The sequence below is a fragment of the Anolis carolinensis genome, chromosome 6 (genome assembly GCF_035594765.1).
Source record: "Anolis carolinensis isolate JA03-04 chromosome 6, rAnoCar3.1.pri, whole genome shotgun sequence".
In the NCBI taxonomy this organism is placed as follows: Eukaryota; Metazoa; Chordata; class Lepidosauria; order Squamata; family Dactyloidae; genus Anolis; species Anolis carolinensis.
In genome coordinates, this window is record NC_085846.1 from 83,890,865 (window position 1) to 83,907,865 (window position 17,001).

At 41.6% G+C, this 17,001-nt stretch overlaps 1 protein-coding gene across 1 annotated transcript in view; it reads right to left on the reverse strand.

Annotated features, from left to right (window-relative positions):
• stk31 (serine/threonine kinase 31) overlaps positions 1-13,741 on the reverse strand; it is a 49,225-nt gene extending 35,484 nt beyond the window's left edge. Inside the window, exons 1-7 of the mRNA XM_003222151.4 lie at positions 13,438-13,741; positions 8,624-8,662; positions 8,492-8,544; positions 8,184-8,282; positions 4,272-4,346; positions 2,135-2,293; positions 364-716 (exon numbers count right to left, since the gene is read on the reverse strand). Coding sequence (XP_003222199.1) covers positions 364-716; positions 2,135-2,293; positions 4,272-4,346; positions 8,184-8,282; positions 8,492-8,544; positions 8,624-8,651 — 767 coding nt within the window. The 5' untranslated portion in view covers positions 8,652-8,662; positions 13,438-13,741. The remainder of the gene's footprint in view (positions 1-363; positions 717-2,134; positions 2,294-4,271; positions 4,347-8,183; positions 8,283-8,491; positions 8,545-8,623; positions 8,663-13,437) is intronic.
• Positions 13,742-17,001: the final 3,260 nt, after the last annotated feature.

The window sequence follows — 17,001 nt, forward strand, 5'->3', positions numbered from 1 at the left end:
TTTGAATTCTGCTCCTGTTTTCTGGTGTTGTCTGCCAACTTGATGATCATGCCTTCTAATCCCTAAGTAATTAATAAAGATGTTAAACAGAATTGGGCCCAGAACAGAACCCTGCGGCACTCCACTCGTCAATAAAGACCTTCCAACAAAGTACAACTGTAAGTTAAAAGTTTGGGAACCATAAGCATGTAAATTTATGTGAATCTTCATGAATACAGATGCCTCATCCGCAGCCTAAACTGATTGATCCAGGAAAAAGTCATGATTTGGAAACGATCATATCTCTCCATTCCTTAAAGGCATCCATCGTACAGAAGTTTTACTAATTGTTCAAAAAATGCTACCTGCCCCTGTCCCACTTACTTTGTTAATGGCACACGGTTTCCATTATCGTTCTCATCGCTCCTATTCTGAAATACAGGGAAGTCTCCAAAGCCCCCTTTTACTGGGCTGTTGGCTGAGACTCTGCCTTTCACCAGAGTGTTCAAAGCTGGAGAGTTGGCATTCATCGTGAACCTATAGGGAGAAAAATCCTTTTCTACATCCATATTTGTAGAAGACGTGCATCTTTTGGCAAATCCTTTCTTGGCTATTTCTTCTCCCACATCCAATAGGCCACACTCTGCATGCACCAAAATGGCGCCATCTTGAGCAGTAGCTTTATATCTTGCCTTCATCTCTTTGGATGTAATCAAGCTACTCAAAAACTTTCGGCCCTGTAAAAAAAAGTGCCAAAGCATCATGAGAATGATGTTGATTCCAAACTGAAAAATCAAATAACTGCAGATCAGGAAAGAACACAATGGTAGGAGAAACGGGGGCAATGACCCCTCAAATATACATCTTGCCTGAACCTAATAACATTTGCTGAGCACTGAAAAAATTGCTTAGAAACCCAAAGAAAAAGGGCAAGAAAAGTGACCAAGGTGATGAGACCACAATAAATGAAGTAACTCTAGGTGTGAGTTATTTCCAATGTTTCACTTTCTGTAATGCTAGAAATCTAGGGAAGGAAGAAGAAATCTCATGAGGAACAGAATTCTTATTTGGGGCAATGCCCTCATTTCACCCCCTACCAGCTAAACTCCTAGAGGAACATCATCCAGACCTGGAAAAAATGTCCAGATTTCCTACTACAGCATCCAGTTGAGTGTACATCACATGTATACATTTGAAACTGTAATATATAGTTTAAAGAATTTATCTCTTTATTAAATGGAAACATACTACAGTAGAGTCTCACTTATCCAACATAAACGGGTCGGCAGAATATTGGATAAGCGAAAATGTTGGATAATAAGGAGGGATTAAGGAAAAGCCTATTAAACTTCAAATTATGTTATGATTTTACAAATTAAGCACCAAAATATCATGCTTTACAACAAATGGATAGAAAAAGCAGTTCAGTACACAATAACGTTATGTAATAATTACTGTATTTATCAATTTAGCAATTTATTAAAAAAATTGACTACCAAACATTGACTACTAAAAGGAAAACTGCGTTGGATAATACAAAACCTTGGATAAGCGGAGCTTGGATAAGCGAGACTCTACTGTATTCATTTTTTGCTTTGTTTGAAAAAATAAGTTTCCACATGTCACTCCTACAGAAAATCCTATTTTTGCTCGGAAAAAAAAGTCAACACTGGAGGGTCGTGTCTATGATAGTCTTTGTAGCTGAAGACAGATCAGAGGTCAACTACTTTTCTTTTTCTATTCTTTCTTCTTTTTATGTTCCTTTCTGTTTTCTTTCCTTTCCTTAGCACTTGTGTATTTCTATTCTATACTTCTTATCATAATTCTCTTTTTGAACTTTTAATGTAACTTTTACAAATCTTTCAATAAAAAAATAGATAATAAAAAGAAAATCCTGAAAAACTGCACTGATTTTACCCAATACTATTAAAAGCTGGAATGGAAACTGTTGGAAAATTCAGGCATTCTCTCTTCCTCTCCCCTCTATGCAGTGTAGTAGGAATAGTAGTAGTTTATTACCCATCTCTCCTTGTGGCTCAAGGAGGGGTACAACATTGTTAAAACAAAGAGATAACACACTATTGAAATAAAAAAAATAAACAGAGTTAAAATACAGGTCAAAATAAGTATATGGTAGGCGAGATATCTTACTCACCTGGTCAAACTGATTTACATCGTGATTAACAAGCATCTGTAATCCCCACAATCTGTATTTCTTTGCCACACTAGGAAACTGCAAATTTTCTGGAATCTCTACTATTTCTGATTGAACGAGAATTTCAGAGTTCCCATAGTCAACATATAATACCTGGCACTGTAACAATGAAAAGAAAAAAAAATCATACCTTACAGTTGTAATAGTTTCCTCAAAACTAATTTGTAATGCATTCAGTTGGACACAATGAGGAAGAACTATTTATTTATTTACTGTATTTATATACTGCTTTTCTCACTCCTGGGAGGACTCAAAGCAGTTTACAACATAATAATGGCAGAATTCAATGCCTAACATACATGTAAACCAAATCAAACATCTAAACAAGAAACATGTAACTGTATGTTAAAATCAATAAAACCATTAAACATAAGATATAAATATCATTTAGACATGAAAACATAGAATTAAAACACCTAATATAAACATTAAAATCACATTAAAATCATATGATCCAAAATCATAGACCGGGGCCATTCCAATTGTCAACTGCACATATTCCCTAATTGTTTCTTGTACTGTATTACTTTAGCAAGGATTAGTAAAGTGTACCCTCTATCATGAAGAATCAGTTAACAAAAAACACCAAACTGATATCTTGTGATATAGGACAATACATAAATGAGACTATTTATATATGCAGCTGGTCCTCAGTATCCACTGAGGCTTAGTTGGAGGACTCTCTATTAATACAAATATGAAAGCTCAAGTCTCATTATATATGACACAATACAATGGTGTTGCTTACGGGAAATGTCAAATAACACAAACAAGGAAGGATCTGTGAAATGGTGGAAGGCTACAGCTGATTTTTTCCCAAATATTTTAGAGTTATGGTTAGTTGATCTTGTAGATGCAGAATTCATGGATATGTAGGGCCAACAGTATCTGTATGGATATACTTCTGCTCTCTGTTTACTTGGGAATTTGTCTTTGTCCCCGAAAGGAAACAGAAATTTGTTAACAGCAAACCTTGGTGTTTTCAGGAATGGGAGTTAACCTTTGCTTCTTCTACACTATAGAATTAATGCAGTTTTACATCACATTGATTATCATGGCTCAATGCTATAGAATGATGGGAGTTGTCGTTTTACAGTCCTTAGCCTTCTCTGCCAGAGTACCGGTGCCTCATCAAACTACATATCCCAGGCTTTAAAAATGGCTGTTTAAATTGTAACAAACTTCATTAACGCTATATTAAATCATCCCTTGTCCCAGAATCTCAGGTTTAATTTCAAAACTGCATAATCTAGTGCAGGTTGAATACCTGTTATCTGAAATACTTGTGGTTAGAGGTGTTCTGGATTTTGGACCTGCATTTGCATACAAAATGAAATATCCTGAACACTGAAATCAAAACACAAAATGCATCTGTTTTTTTAATACACTGCACACATGCAGCCTGAAGGTAGTTTCATACACAAAATTTGTAATATGTGTGTATATTGAACCATCAGAAAGCCAAGCAGTCACTATCTCAACCATTCAATGTGGACAATTCCAGAATTTGGGGTTCTTTAGATTTCCAGATAAGATGCTCAACCTGTAATAACCAGTTAATTCTATCTGCAATTTCCACCTAAATATAAAATGCAGGCCTCGTGACATCTATATCTGAATTTATAGTGAGTTTTCTGCATTCTTCCAAACCCAAATTTTTGTATAAGACATCTGGGAAAACCTAAAAGTTTGTATATTCTTTTATGGTATGAAGTAGGTCTCAATAAAAGTATCACCCAACAATGTTTTTAGAGAGGTTTTTTTTAGCAAGGACCAGCAAAACATTATATATCCGTGCTAAGATTCAACCATGACAAATAACTAATTGTTATTTTTGTGTTTTTATTTAAGTGCTCTGTACCCCATTTAAACAAATTCATTCATTCATTCATTCATATATATATATAGTACTAAAACAAGGACAATACAATTTGAAATCATCGACATGAATGACATTATCAACTATGATTTGAATTCAAAAGCCAAAATGTTTTTTAAAGTAGCTCTACAGACTTTATTTTCAAAGTTATAAAGAAAAGAAAACCACATAGCTATCAGTTCAGAAGGTGTATCTTGCCTTTTCATCACTGACAACCTGTAGTATTTTGCATCTGTACCAGCACCTATCTTCAGAAAAACATCCTCCATAGATCTGCAGATTAGAACAAATTCGGGTCATTTCATAAATGTTTAAGTGATTTATGCAACAGTATACAGCTGCCAATCAATCTATCTCACATGTGTCAAACTCAAAGCCTGTAGGCCAAATATGGCCAGTCATGTCATTTTATGTGGCCCTTGGCCCTGTAATGAAAGGACCAAGGCATTGACATCTCCAGCCCAAACTCTGTTCAGATATCAACCAGCAACCCAATGCCTTAAATCAAGAAATAGCTTCCTAAGATGGTCAGTGTCAATGAGGGATCTAACATCATCAACATGTTGCAGCCTTGAGCTGCAAGAAGAAACAGGTAACAAATAATTGTTGGTGTTATTGTCATCCTTATAATGTTTAACATGTTTGTCCAATGCAGAAACCAGTGTGAAGCTTTGAAAGCTTGTATTTTGTACGTTTTGACAACCACTCTTTTGTGGGTTTTAAATACTGATGTACTTTGCTGCGTGGCCAAAACGTCTACCCCTGAATATGATCACTCTCAAAAAAGCAGTCATTTCAAAGGCTCAGCATGAATTCTTGTGCCTGTTCCTCAAAGACCATTTCACCCCCTCACTTGTCTTGCAGTGTGAATTCAGAGACATTCCCCTGCTGAGATTATCTGATCATCAAAAGATACTACACAAGAACCAGACGTGTACACATGATCCTACTATCTCTTCTGTTCCCCTGCTCTCAGGAAGAGAGCTGTCTCTGTCTCTCAGATACAGTAGTAGCAGAAGTTGTAATTGGTATTTTCATCCCTCTGCTCAGCAAGCATCTCTGAGCATCACATAGCTTTCAGAGAAAAGAGAACACAGAAAGAAATGAAGTGCTGTTAACATCTCGCGAGTTGTACCCAAGCCCAATGGAATATCCCATTTATTTCAGGCAGCATACTGTCCTGCTCTGAAAGCCGAAGTGGCAGACAGGGCTTCCATACGAAAGAAATCAAAGACACACACAATTTAATTCAAATGAACTTTCCGAATGCATATTCTAAGAAGTGTAGATTTTAAAATGGCACATAGATGTAATACTAGAATAGGTTATCTCCACCTTTTTTACCTTGGAGGAATGCTTGAAATAATTTTTAGGCCTGAAAAAAACCTTTAAAGCCATTATTTTAAATCACAGTCTCATACAGAACCCCTACTGACCTTTCATGCAAATCTAGGGGACCCTGGTTGAAAAATTAGGATGAAAAACTTGAGAGATTTTATTTATTTTATTTATTACAATATTTATATCCCGCCCTTCTCACCCAACAGGGGACTCAGGGCGGCTTACAATAAAACAGACATATAAAAACAGTACAATACACTATAAATCAGTTAAAAAATTAACTTACATAAACATTCATAAAATGCATTTATAAAATATAGATAGGCGTGTACAAGTTTAAAAGACTGGGTCTGTCAATTGAGTTCCAGCATACATAATAGTAATTAATGCTGCTGATTCTTATTCGAAAGCCTGGCCCCACAACCAAGTTTTTACCTTCCTACGGAAGGATAGGAGGGAGGGAGCCTGCCTGATTTCAATGGGGAGGGCGTTCCATAGGTGGGGAGCCACTACTGAAAAGGCCCTGTCTCTCGTCCCCGCCAGCCGCACCTGTGAGGCTGACGGGACCGCGAGCAGGGCCTCATCCGACGATCTTAAGCTTCGAGGTGGGTCATAGCGGGAGACACGTTCGGACAGATAAGCTGGGCCGGAACCGTTTAGAGCTTTATAGGCTAAAGCCAGCACCTTGAATTGTGCTCGGTAGCTAATCGGCAGCCAGTGGAGCTGACGTAACAGAGGAGTGGTATGCTCCCTGTACGCCGCTCCAGTTATTAACCTGGCAGCCTCCCGTTGGACTAACTGAAGCTTCCAAACAGTCTTCAAAGGCAGCCCCACGTAGAGTGCATTGCAGTAGTCTAAATGGGATGTAACAAGGGCGTGGACCACCGTGGCCAAGTCTGGCTTCCCAAGGTATGGTCGCAGCTGGCGCACAAGTTTTAATTGTGCAAAGGCTCCCCTAGCCACCGCTGAGACCTGGGGCTCCAGGCTCAACGATGAGTCCAGGATCACCCCCAGACTGCGCACCTGCGCCTTCAGGGGGAGTGTGACCCCATCCAGCACAGGCTGTAACCCAGTACCCTGTTCGGCCTTCCGACTGACCAGGAGGACCTCTGTCTTGTCTGGATTCAATTTCAATTTGTTGGCCCTCATCCAGTCCGACACAGCGGCCAAGCACCGGTTCAGGACCTGAACAGCCTCCTTAGTGACAGGTGGGAAGGAGTGACAGAGCTGGACATCATCTGCGTACAGATGACACCGGACCCCGAAACTCCTGATGATCTCTCCCAGCGGCTTCATGTAGATGTTAAACAACATGGGAGACAATACAGAGCCCTGCGGGACCCCACAAGTCAACGGTTGTGGGGCCGAGCAGGCGTCCCCCAATGACACCATCTGGGACAGACCCTCCAGGAATGAGTGGAGCCACTGCAGAACAGTACCTCTAAGTCCCATTCCCGCGAGGCGTCCCAGAAGGATACCGTGATCGACGGTATCGAAGGCCGCTGAGAGGTCCAGCAGAACCAGCAGGGACACACTCCCCCTGCCCAGTTCCCGGCGAAGATCATCGACTAAGGCGACCAAGGCTGTCTCGGTACCATGTCCCGGCCTGAAGCCAGACTGTGCCGGATCCAGAAAATCAGTGTCAACCAAGAATCCCTGGAGCTGCGAAGCAACCACATGTTCCAAGACCTTGCCCAAATGAGGAGATTGGAAATAGGCCGAAAGTTTCCGAATTGAGTGGGATCCAATGATGGCTTTTTCAACAGCGGCTTGATCACAGCCATTTTCAGGCTCGCTGGAAACTTGCCCTCCCGAAGCGAGGCATTCACCACCACCTTCACCCACTCGGCCAAACCCCCTCTGGCTTCTCTCACCAGCCAGGATGGGCAGGGGTCCAGGATGCATGTGATCGGTCTCGCCTCTCCAAGGATCTTGTCCACATCCTCGAGCTCAACCAATTGAAATGAATCCAACAAAACTAAACAAGCAGGTGCACTCGTTACATCCTCAGAGACTGCCATTAATATGGTGTCAAAGTCGGAACGGATCAGAGCGACTTTGTCCGCAAAGAACCGAGCAAATGCTTCACAGCGGGCTGCCGAATTATCAGGGCTCCCACCTTGATTGGTGGGAGTTAACAACCCTCTGATGACACGGAACAGCGCCGTCGGATGGTTCTGTGCGGATGCAATGTTGGCCGCAAGGTGGACTCTCCTTGCAGCTTTGATTGCCGCAGCATATGCCCTAAGATAGGAGCCTAGCCGTGTTCGGTCTGACTCGTTATACTCTGATCGCCACACGCACTCTAGTTCCCTCTTCTTTCGCTTCATCGCTGCCAGCTCCTCAGTAAACCAAGGAGCTGGTTTAGCTCGGTTACTCAAGAGGGGACGCTCCGGAGCGATCGTGTCTATTGCCCTAGTCATCTCTCCATTCCAGAGAGAGACCAGAGCATCAACAGGATCACCTGCCGAGGAGGCAGGAAATTCCCCAAGAGCCGTCAGGAATCCTTCTGGATCCATAAGTCTCCTGGGGCAGACCATTTTAGGTCCACCACCCCTGCAGAGGTTGGGGGGCGCAGTTAGGTTCAAGTCTCCATTAGGCCATGAAACTCTCAGCATGTCCAACCTCACAGGGTTGTTGTGAGGATAGTGTGATGAAGAAAGCTGCATGCACACTCCATAGAGTGTGTCGGTAAGATGGTAGGATAAAAATGCACTTAAAAAGGAAGTTAGCTATTGTATTTGCATTAACACAGAAACACAAACCTACCTTTGAAAGATCTGGGCTTCCAAAAACTGGGCTGGCTTGAGGACAGATGCTGGCTAGAGCAAAGGAGATTTTTGCCATTTTCTTCTGCATATTAATATTCTGAAACATCACAAGTTAAAATCAGAAGCCAATGCTCTGAGGAAAAGGCTTTTACACAGATTACTTGAAAAATGAACTGCCAATACAAAAATGCTTTTAAGACTATGGCTAAAGACATGCTTTTACCAAGTTTAGTCACTATGTTGGATCACACCCCCAGGGCATCAGGTACCCCACTTTTATTTGGAAACCCATGCTTCTGACCTTACCTGAGCCCAAAATGTTATGGCATCATCCACATGACAGCATACTACACTTTCAACTGAGGACAAAAAGAATTGGAGTCAGCTTATGTATTTCAATACACAGAAAATAAAATGTGATTCTCTCTGTACAAATACCTTTATTGTTGCAATCCGAGTCCTCCATTCTGGCAGAACCTAAAATGCAAAATAAAGATGTTACAAAACCAGGAGTTTAGGTTAAGTGCCAATACAATGGAGTGCATCAGCACCCACTTCTTTCCACAACACGTGATGTGATCAAATCAAAGTTGAGGCTAAGACACCCGAGTCAAGACTGCACCGCTTCTGGGTAAACAAAAGCTGTACATCTGGGACAAAAAAAAACCAGTACTACCTGGTCCTATGCATTAAGCAGAATGGTTTTTGAATTGAGGTGGGTGGTATTTATTATTATAATTATAATTATTATCAACATGTTTGTTATTATATTTATTTATACCCCAGTTGAGCCCCCCAGTGGCGCAGTGTGTTAAAGCGCTGAGCTGCTGAACATGCAGATGGAAAGGTTGCAGGTTTGAATCCGGGGAGCGGAATGAGCCCCCACTGTCAGCTCCAGCTTCTGCCAACTTAGCAGTTCAAAAACATGCAAATGTGAGTAGATCAATAGGTACAGCTCCAATAGGCGGGAAGGTAACAGCGCTCCATGCAGTCATGCCAGCCACATGACCTTGGAGGTGTCTACGGAAAACGCCGGCTCTTCGGCTTAGAAATGGAGATGAGCACTGTAAAGAAGTGTGATGTTTTGATTTATGGATGACATGTTTATTTGATTTTGTTTAAACAGTCAGGTTTGGCTAAATTTAAAATGGTATGTATTGGAGTTGATAATACAGGAAGGTAACCATCTTAGCATTCTAAGGCAGGTTACCCTAGCAACAGGGGCGGAGCCAACCGCTGTTTGAAGGAAAAAGGAGGAACATTTTAAAACCCAGTCAGTCTGTGAGAGTCTGTAATGGTGAAATTACAGTGAGGACTGATTCTCAAGTGGAGGATCAGGGTGGCTCAAATGAGGGAATTTGAGTCAATTCTAAAATAAGGTGACTTATTTTAGGGAGTCTGTGATTGTTAGTCACAGGAGATAGACTGGTTCCAGGATTGAGGGAAACCAGGAAAGCAGACCTCTGGTAGAGCCAGACTAAGCAAGTTAGGTGACTTGTTTAGGGCTAGTTGTGGAGGCTGTGGAGTAAGGGGAATTAATCCCAGTAGATCTAAATGATCAGTTTATAGTTGGTTTTGAGAGAAGAAAGTATTTTGGAAGTTAGAACACCTCAACATCTATCTGTAACAGTTATTTAAATGCCTCAAAGAAGTTATAGAAACCATAAGCTTTGTACATGAAATAAACTTGTTTTGGTTTTTAATCCACCTAAGTCTCTGTCACACTCATATTCTAAGCTAAGCAACAGTACCATCAAAAGTGAAATAAATAAAGAAAGCTTAAAAAGAATAAGTATCCTCTGCCTGACATCTCCTCCATTTGGTGGCAGCAGTTATAAAAAAAATCATCATCCAGACATCTTTACATTTTGGTGGCAAGGGTGGGATAAAAAGATTCCTTCCCTGCCTCACCTCTGTACAAATTGGTGGCAGCGGTGGGATCAAAAGGGATTCCTCTCTGCCACATCATCCTTTACAATTGGTGGCAGCGGTGGGATCAAAAAAAGATTCCATCCCTGTCAGACACATCATTACAATTGGTGGCAGCGGTGGGATCAAAAGGATTCTTCTCTGCCACAGATCTTTACAAGCACCAACCCCCAGAGTCGGACACGACTGACTTAACGTCAGGGGAAACCTTTACCTTTACTTATACCCCAGTTATTCTCTCCAAAAAGGAGACTCAAAGCAGCTTACATTGAAAGCATTTCAATACAATTTAAAATCCACAAATATACGAACATTAAAACAGAATTCAACATTAAAACATGTAAAAACAGTTACATCAATTACTAAAATCACATAATCCAAAATTGGAATCCAGGACCATTCCAACTGTCATTGCATAGATTCTACGTTCATTTATTGCACTAGAATTATTCTCCAAAAGCTTGGTCCCATAGCCATGTTTCAACTTTTTTCTGAAGGCTAAAAGGGAAGGAGCTGATCAAGTATCACTGGGGAGAGTTCCACAACTAAGAGGCCACCACTGAGAAGGCCCTGTCTCTCATTCCCACCAACCGCACCTGTGAAAATAAGTATTTCCTTCCAGTTTACGGTGAATGATGGTAATTGCTTTTTTACAGTAGAATGCGCTGCCTTGGAGTATAGTGGATCTCCTTCTCCGGAGGTTTTTAAACAGAGGTTGGATGTCCATCTGTCAGGAGTGCTTCAATTGTGTGTTCCTGGATGATAGCGTGTTGGACAGGATGGCCCTTGGGGTCTCTTCCAATTGTGATTCCACAGATAAATTTGATCAAACTTAGCATAAAAATAACAGGAAAATACACCTCCGGAGTAATATAAGAGGGTTTAATTTTACTTTCTTCAAGATGTTTTACGCCTCGCCCAACACTCAGTACTTGACATTTGCTCAGCAAAGCATAGCACAGACTCAGGATGCATCTACACTGTTGAATTGATGCAGCTTGCTGTTAAAGGCTTTCATGGCCGGAATCACTGGGTTGCTGTGAGTTTTCCGGCTTGTATGGCCATGTTCCAGAAGTATTCTCTTCTGACGTTTCACCCACATTTATGGCAGGCATCCTCAGAGGTTGTGAGGTCTGTTGGAAACTAGGCAAGTGAGGTTTATATATCTGTGGAATGTCCAGGGTGGGAGAAAGAACTCTCGTCTGAGGCAAGTATGAATGTTGCAACTGGCCACCTTGATTAGCACTGAATAGCCTTGCCACTTCAAAGCCTGGCTGCTTCCTGCCTGGGGGAATCCTTTGTTGGGAGGTATTAGCTGGCCCTGATTGTTTCATGTCTGGAATTCCCCCGTTTTCTGAGTGTTGTTGTTTATTTACTGTCATGATTTTAGAGTGTAATACTGGTAGCCAGTTTTGTTCATTTTCATTGTTTCCTCTTTTCTGTTGAAATTGTCCACATGGTTGTGGATTTCAATGAATTCTCTGTGTAGTCTGACATGACGGTTGTCAGAGTGGTCCAGCATTTCTGTGTTCTCAAATAATATGCTGTGTCCAAGTTGGTTCATCAAGTGGTCTGCTTTGGCTGACTTCTCTGGTTGAGTTAGTCTGCAGTGCTGTTCATGTTTAACTTTACTTTCCTCAAGGTGTTTTTCACTCAGCACCAGACATTTGCTCAGCAAAGCACAGTGCAGACTCAGGGTGCATCTACACTGTAGCATTAATGTGGCTTGACACCACTTTAACTGTCACAGCTTCATGCTGTTTGCGGAGGGGGGGGGGGCTAGTTTTACAAGGTCTAGCCCAGGGATCCCCAAACTAAGGCCTGCGGGACACATGCGGCCCATCGAAGCCATTTATCCCGCCCCCGTGGCGGCAGCTCCCACCTCCTCCCTCACCTGGTATGCACCTTGTATTTTAATTATTATTTAATTATTCATTCATTATTAAGGGGTGCTTTGCTAGTGCTTTTGGTGCACAAAGGCCGAAGGGGTTGGACTAAATGGCCCAAGGGATCCCTTCCAACCCTCTTTACTATTATTATTATTATTATTATTATTATTATTATTGACAGAAGGACACAGTATAACACAGCAAACGAGATACATATGCTGGATTTTGTATCACAAAATCACAAGTCGAACACTTCCCAAGCATTTAGGACTGTGTGATGATGATGATTATTATTAACATTGAGGCTGGGTGGCCATCTGTCAGGGGTGCTTTGCTTGTGCTTTTGGTGCACAAAGGTGGAACAGAGTTGGACTAAATTGCCCAAGGGGTCTCTTCCAATTATCTTTATTATTTTTATTATGATTATGACCTTGGAGGTGTTTACCAACAACGCCGGCTCTTCGGCTTAGAAATGGAGATGAGCACCAACCCTGAGAGTCAGACATAACTGGACTTAATGTCAGGGGGAAACCTTTACCTTATGTATTATGGATGTATTTAGTATGTTCATATTTTATTTTTTAACTACAGTAGAGTCTCACTTATCCAACATAAACGGGCCGGCAGAATGTTTGATAAGCGAATATGTTGGATAATAAGGAGGCATTAAGGAAAAGCCTATTAAACATCAAATTAGGTTATGATTTTACAAATTAAGCACCAAAACATAATGTTAGACAACAAATTTGGCAGAAAAAGTAGTTCAATACTCAGTAATGCTATGTAGTAATTACAGTATTTATGAATTTAGCACCAAAATATCATTATATATTGAAAACATTGACTACAAAAATGTGTTGGATAATCCAGAACGTTGGATAAGCGAGTGTTGGATAAGTGAGACTCTACTGTATGTTGATTGGGCTTGTCCTCATGTAAGCTGCCCCAAGTCCCTTCAGGGAAATGGAAGCGGAGTACAAAAATAAAGTTGTTGTTGTTGTTATTATTAAAGTGTTTCCAAGGTGCATGGAACGTAGACCAGGCAGGCATGGGTAAACTTGGGCCTTCTGGGTGTTTTGGACTTCAACTCCCACAATTCCTAACAGCCAGTGTTAGAAATTGTGGGAGTTGAAATCCAAAACACCCAAAGGGCCCAAGTTTGTCCATGCCTGGTGTACATGCACCCTCAGTTCTCCTAATGCAATTAAAGTCTAAGGAAAGTGACCTCTGCCAAAGAAAGCTGTTGCCTCACCAAACTACAACTCCCTGAGTTCCATAGCGGTTAAAGTGGCATCAAACTGCATTCATTCTACAGTGTGGCATCAGTGATTTTTCCCCAAACTTTGGTCCTGCAAGGTGTTAGACTTCAACTCCCAGAATCCCTGGTTGTTGGCCAATTCTGGAACTTCTGGAACATGGAAGTCCAATTCTCACCTTTTTTGCCCCTTGAAAACAGGCCTCACTGACAAGGTTCCTTGCTCCTCTCTGTGTCTCCCAGCGGCTCCTCCTCCTCCTCTTCTGCTCAGACCCACATCCCAGGAAAGCCTGCCGGGCGAAGAGCGCGGCAGTTGAGCCCAAGGCGATCCCCGTGGAATGGCCACAGCCTTCGAACGCAGCCCGTAAACGGCAAACTCCGACGCCCACCACGTGGTTCCCTCCGCGCGCAAAGGAGGGCAAAATGGCGGAAAAGAGGGACCAGCAGGGAGGGATCTGAGCATGCGCGAACTGTCCCACTACTCCCCTTGCACCTGGGTGGGATTTCCTCCTTTACTGCTCCCTCCTTTTCCTGTTTTCTGGCCACAGTGTAGTTTGAAGCTACTTTTAACTTGCTATGGAAACCCTGGGAGTTGTAGTTTGCCCTCTTCAGCAGAGCTGAAGTGACTCCTGCCATGGCTAAAAGTTCATCTACACTGGAGAATTAATGCAGATTGACACTATTTGAACTGCTGTGAATCATGGGAACTCTAGTTTGGTGAGGCACCTGCCTTCTTTGGCAGAGAAGGATAAAGGCCTTGCGAAACTACAACTTCCGCTGTTCCATGCCTCTGAGCCATGGCAGTTAAAGTGGTGTCAAACTGCATTAATTCCACAGTGTAGATGCATACCAAAGGGAAGGGGAAGTGGCCATAAGGTGGATTTTGAGGTCAGGCATGGGCAAACCTGGGCCCTCCAGGTGTTTTGGACTCCAACCCACAATTCCTAACAGCCTCGGGCCCCTTTCTTTTCCCCCTCAGGCATGAAACAATCAGGGCCAGCTAACACCTCCCAACAAAGGATTCTCCCAGGCAGGAAGAAACCAGGCTTTGAAGCTGAAAGGCCATTCAATGCTAATCAAGGTGGCCAATTGCAATATTCACATGTGCCTCAGGCAAAAAAGAGTTCTTTCTCCCATCCTGGGCATTCCACAGATATATAAACCCCACATGCCTAGTTTTCAACAGAACGAGAACGAGAATTCTCTTGAAGAGAGTAAATGGGTGTTGCCATTTTACACTCTGTTTGGATAAGCCCTGCATCCAAATTGGAGCAAGAAGTGGGGCAAAGAACTCACAGAATCTTAGGAAGGCCGGGTTAATATTAATGCCAAGAAATCCTGTTGTAGCTCCCAACATGGCATGAAACTCACACTTTGAGCCTCATTTTGTGATGATGGAAGAGAGCCTTTGTATGTTGCCTTGAGTGTCCCAGGTTGGGAGTTACAACCTGGATCTGCAGTGCTTTTGGCTTTTCTGCAATATAATACCTGGAATAAGTTTTACTATTAATCCCCTTTGCTCTGGCTCAATCTACTCAGAAATCACCTAAGTGTCAAGTTCAGTGCCACATATCTAAGATTAAATAAATACACATTTTTCTGGGAGCACCCAGTTTGTTGGTGGGAGGGTAGGAGTGAAAGAACAAGGCAAGATCCTGAATTGTAATGATACATCATTGAATACAGAAGTTAGGATTGTCATTTTATTTCCAGTTGTCTATGTATGCTTCTGACAGCCAGACAGTGAAGAAGCCCTAATAGGAAGATCAATTCATTTGAAATGTGATACTGGAGAAACATTATACGAAGACTGTGGAGTACCATATTTTGGACATATCTTGAGAATAAATGATTTACCAGAAAAGACAATGCTTGCTAAAAAGGCAGCAAACAAAAGGAAATACCATGTTATATATGGATAGATTCAGCACCCATCTACACTGAGCATTTAATGCAATTTCAAACCCATATTGAAGAAAGTGGTTTCACTGTATAGATGATTGATTACATAGGAAATCCTAAAACCAGTTTGAGACTCGGGTGGTGATGACACAAACCACAAAGCACTGATGCAGATAAAAGGCTTTCTCTTGTTTGCTTTTGTGGAAAGTTATTGTCTGGCTGCCGCACTTTGAAATTGGCTTCAAACTGTGTTCAATGGTCAGTGTAGATGGGGCCTCCATCAAGGAAACCACTGCCTGGAATCTACAATACTTGACCAGTTCTGTTGAAGATGTCTCCTTCATAAAGGTTAAGGTTTCCCCTGACGTTAAGTCCAGTCGTGTCCGACTCTGGGGGTTGGTGCTCATCTCCATTTCTAAGCTGAAGAGCCAGCATTGTCCGTAGACACCTCCAAGGTCATGTGGCCGGCATGACTGCATGGAGCGCCGCTACCTTCCCGTCGGAGCGGTACCTATAGGTCTACTCGCATTGGCATGTCTTCAAACTGCTAGGTTGGCAGAAGCTGGAGCTAACAGCGGGCGTTCACTCTGCTCCCAGGATTTGAACCTGCAACCTTTCGGTCTGCAAATTCAGCAGCTCAGTGCTTTAACACACTTCGCCACCGGGGCAAAGTGGTTAGAACACCAATTAAATTCATTTTATTTCCAGTGTGGGGGAAGTGAAGATGTGTTTGTGAATACTTCTACAAGGCACTGTTTACTGGGAAACTAAATCTGTTCAATTATTTCTGCCAAGCACAAATGTGTTTATCTTGACTCCCTCAAGGAAAATAAGAGAACTTTCTAATTCATAGCCCTTTCTACCGTCTGCTATATGTTGACTACTTTTTCCGCTCACAACCCCTTCCCCTCCTAAATTTTTACATGACCCCAGGTATTTAGGTGTATAAAATAAGTACACAAATAAAACATTTACTATAAATCAGGATTTTGCTATACAGGCTGGTTTCCCTTTTTGTGGAGTATAGCTGAAACATTTTCTGCAAAGTCCACTATAAACAGTGGACTCTCTACTGTAAACACAAAACTAAAACCACATCACAGCTGATGTTTTAGCTTTGAATACATATTAATCTGTTTTTAAGGACTTTTAACTGTTTACTTTTAATATCATTTATATTTTATTATATTGTAATGTTTGTATAGTTTTAGATTTTAATTTGTATTTCATTTTGTTTTACTGTAAGCTGCTTTGAGTCTCTTTTGTAGGGAGAAAGCGGGGTATAAATAAACATAAAAATAATAACACTGCACCTTGTTGCTAACAGATTTCTATAAATGGGTGGCATTCAGAAGCCTTTTAGCTTTGAATTTATTTTGTGTTCCCAACATTGAGCTAAGGAGACCCCATTTGGGCTTGGGACCAACAGTTTAGGAAGCAGTGGACTAAATAATGTCCAATTGTAGAACAGGAAGTTCTGGGAGAATATCCTAATGGATTTTCCTAAATCACTTGAAGTCGTTATCGTTCAATTGATCTTAAAAACTAAGCAGGGTTGGGCTTGGTTAGTACTTGAATAGGGAGTTCCCATGAAATACCAAGTGCCATAAGCTATTTTGAGAGGAAGCCAAACTTGGATTATTCACCACTTTAAAAAAAAACCAATGAAATCACCAATGAAGCAACAGGTAACTTTAAGGCATGCACACTTCAGGAGCAGCTTTCCTATCTTCAACTCTGGAGCTGTCACTGTCATTAATAGCAAAGCAGATGTCAAAAGGACTGTCTGAAAATACAAGGGCACATCATCACACTGGTTTGTGCTGCCAATACAACAGTTA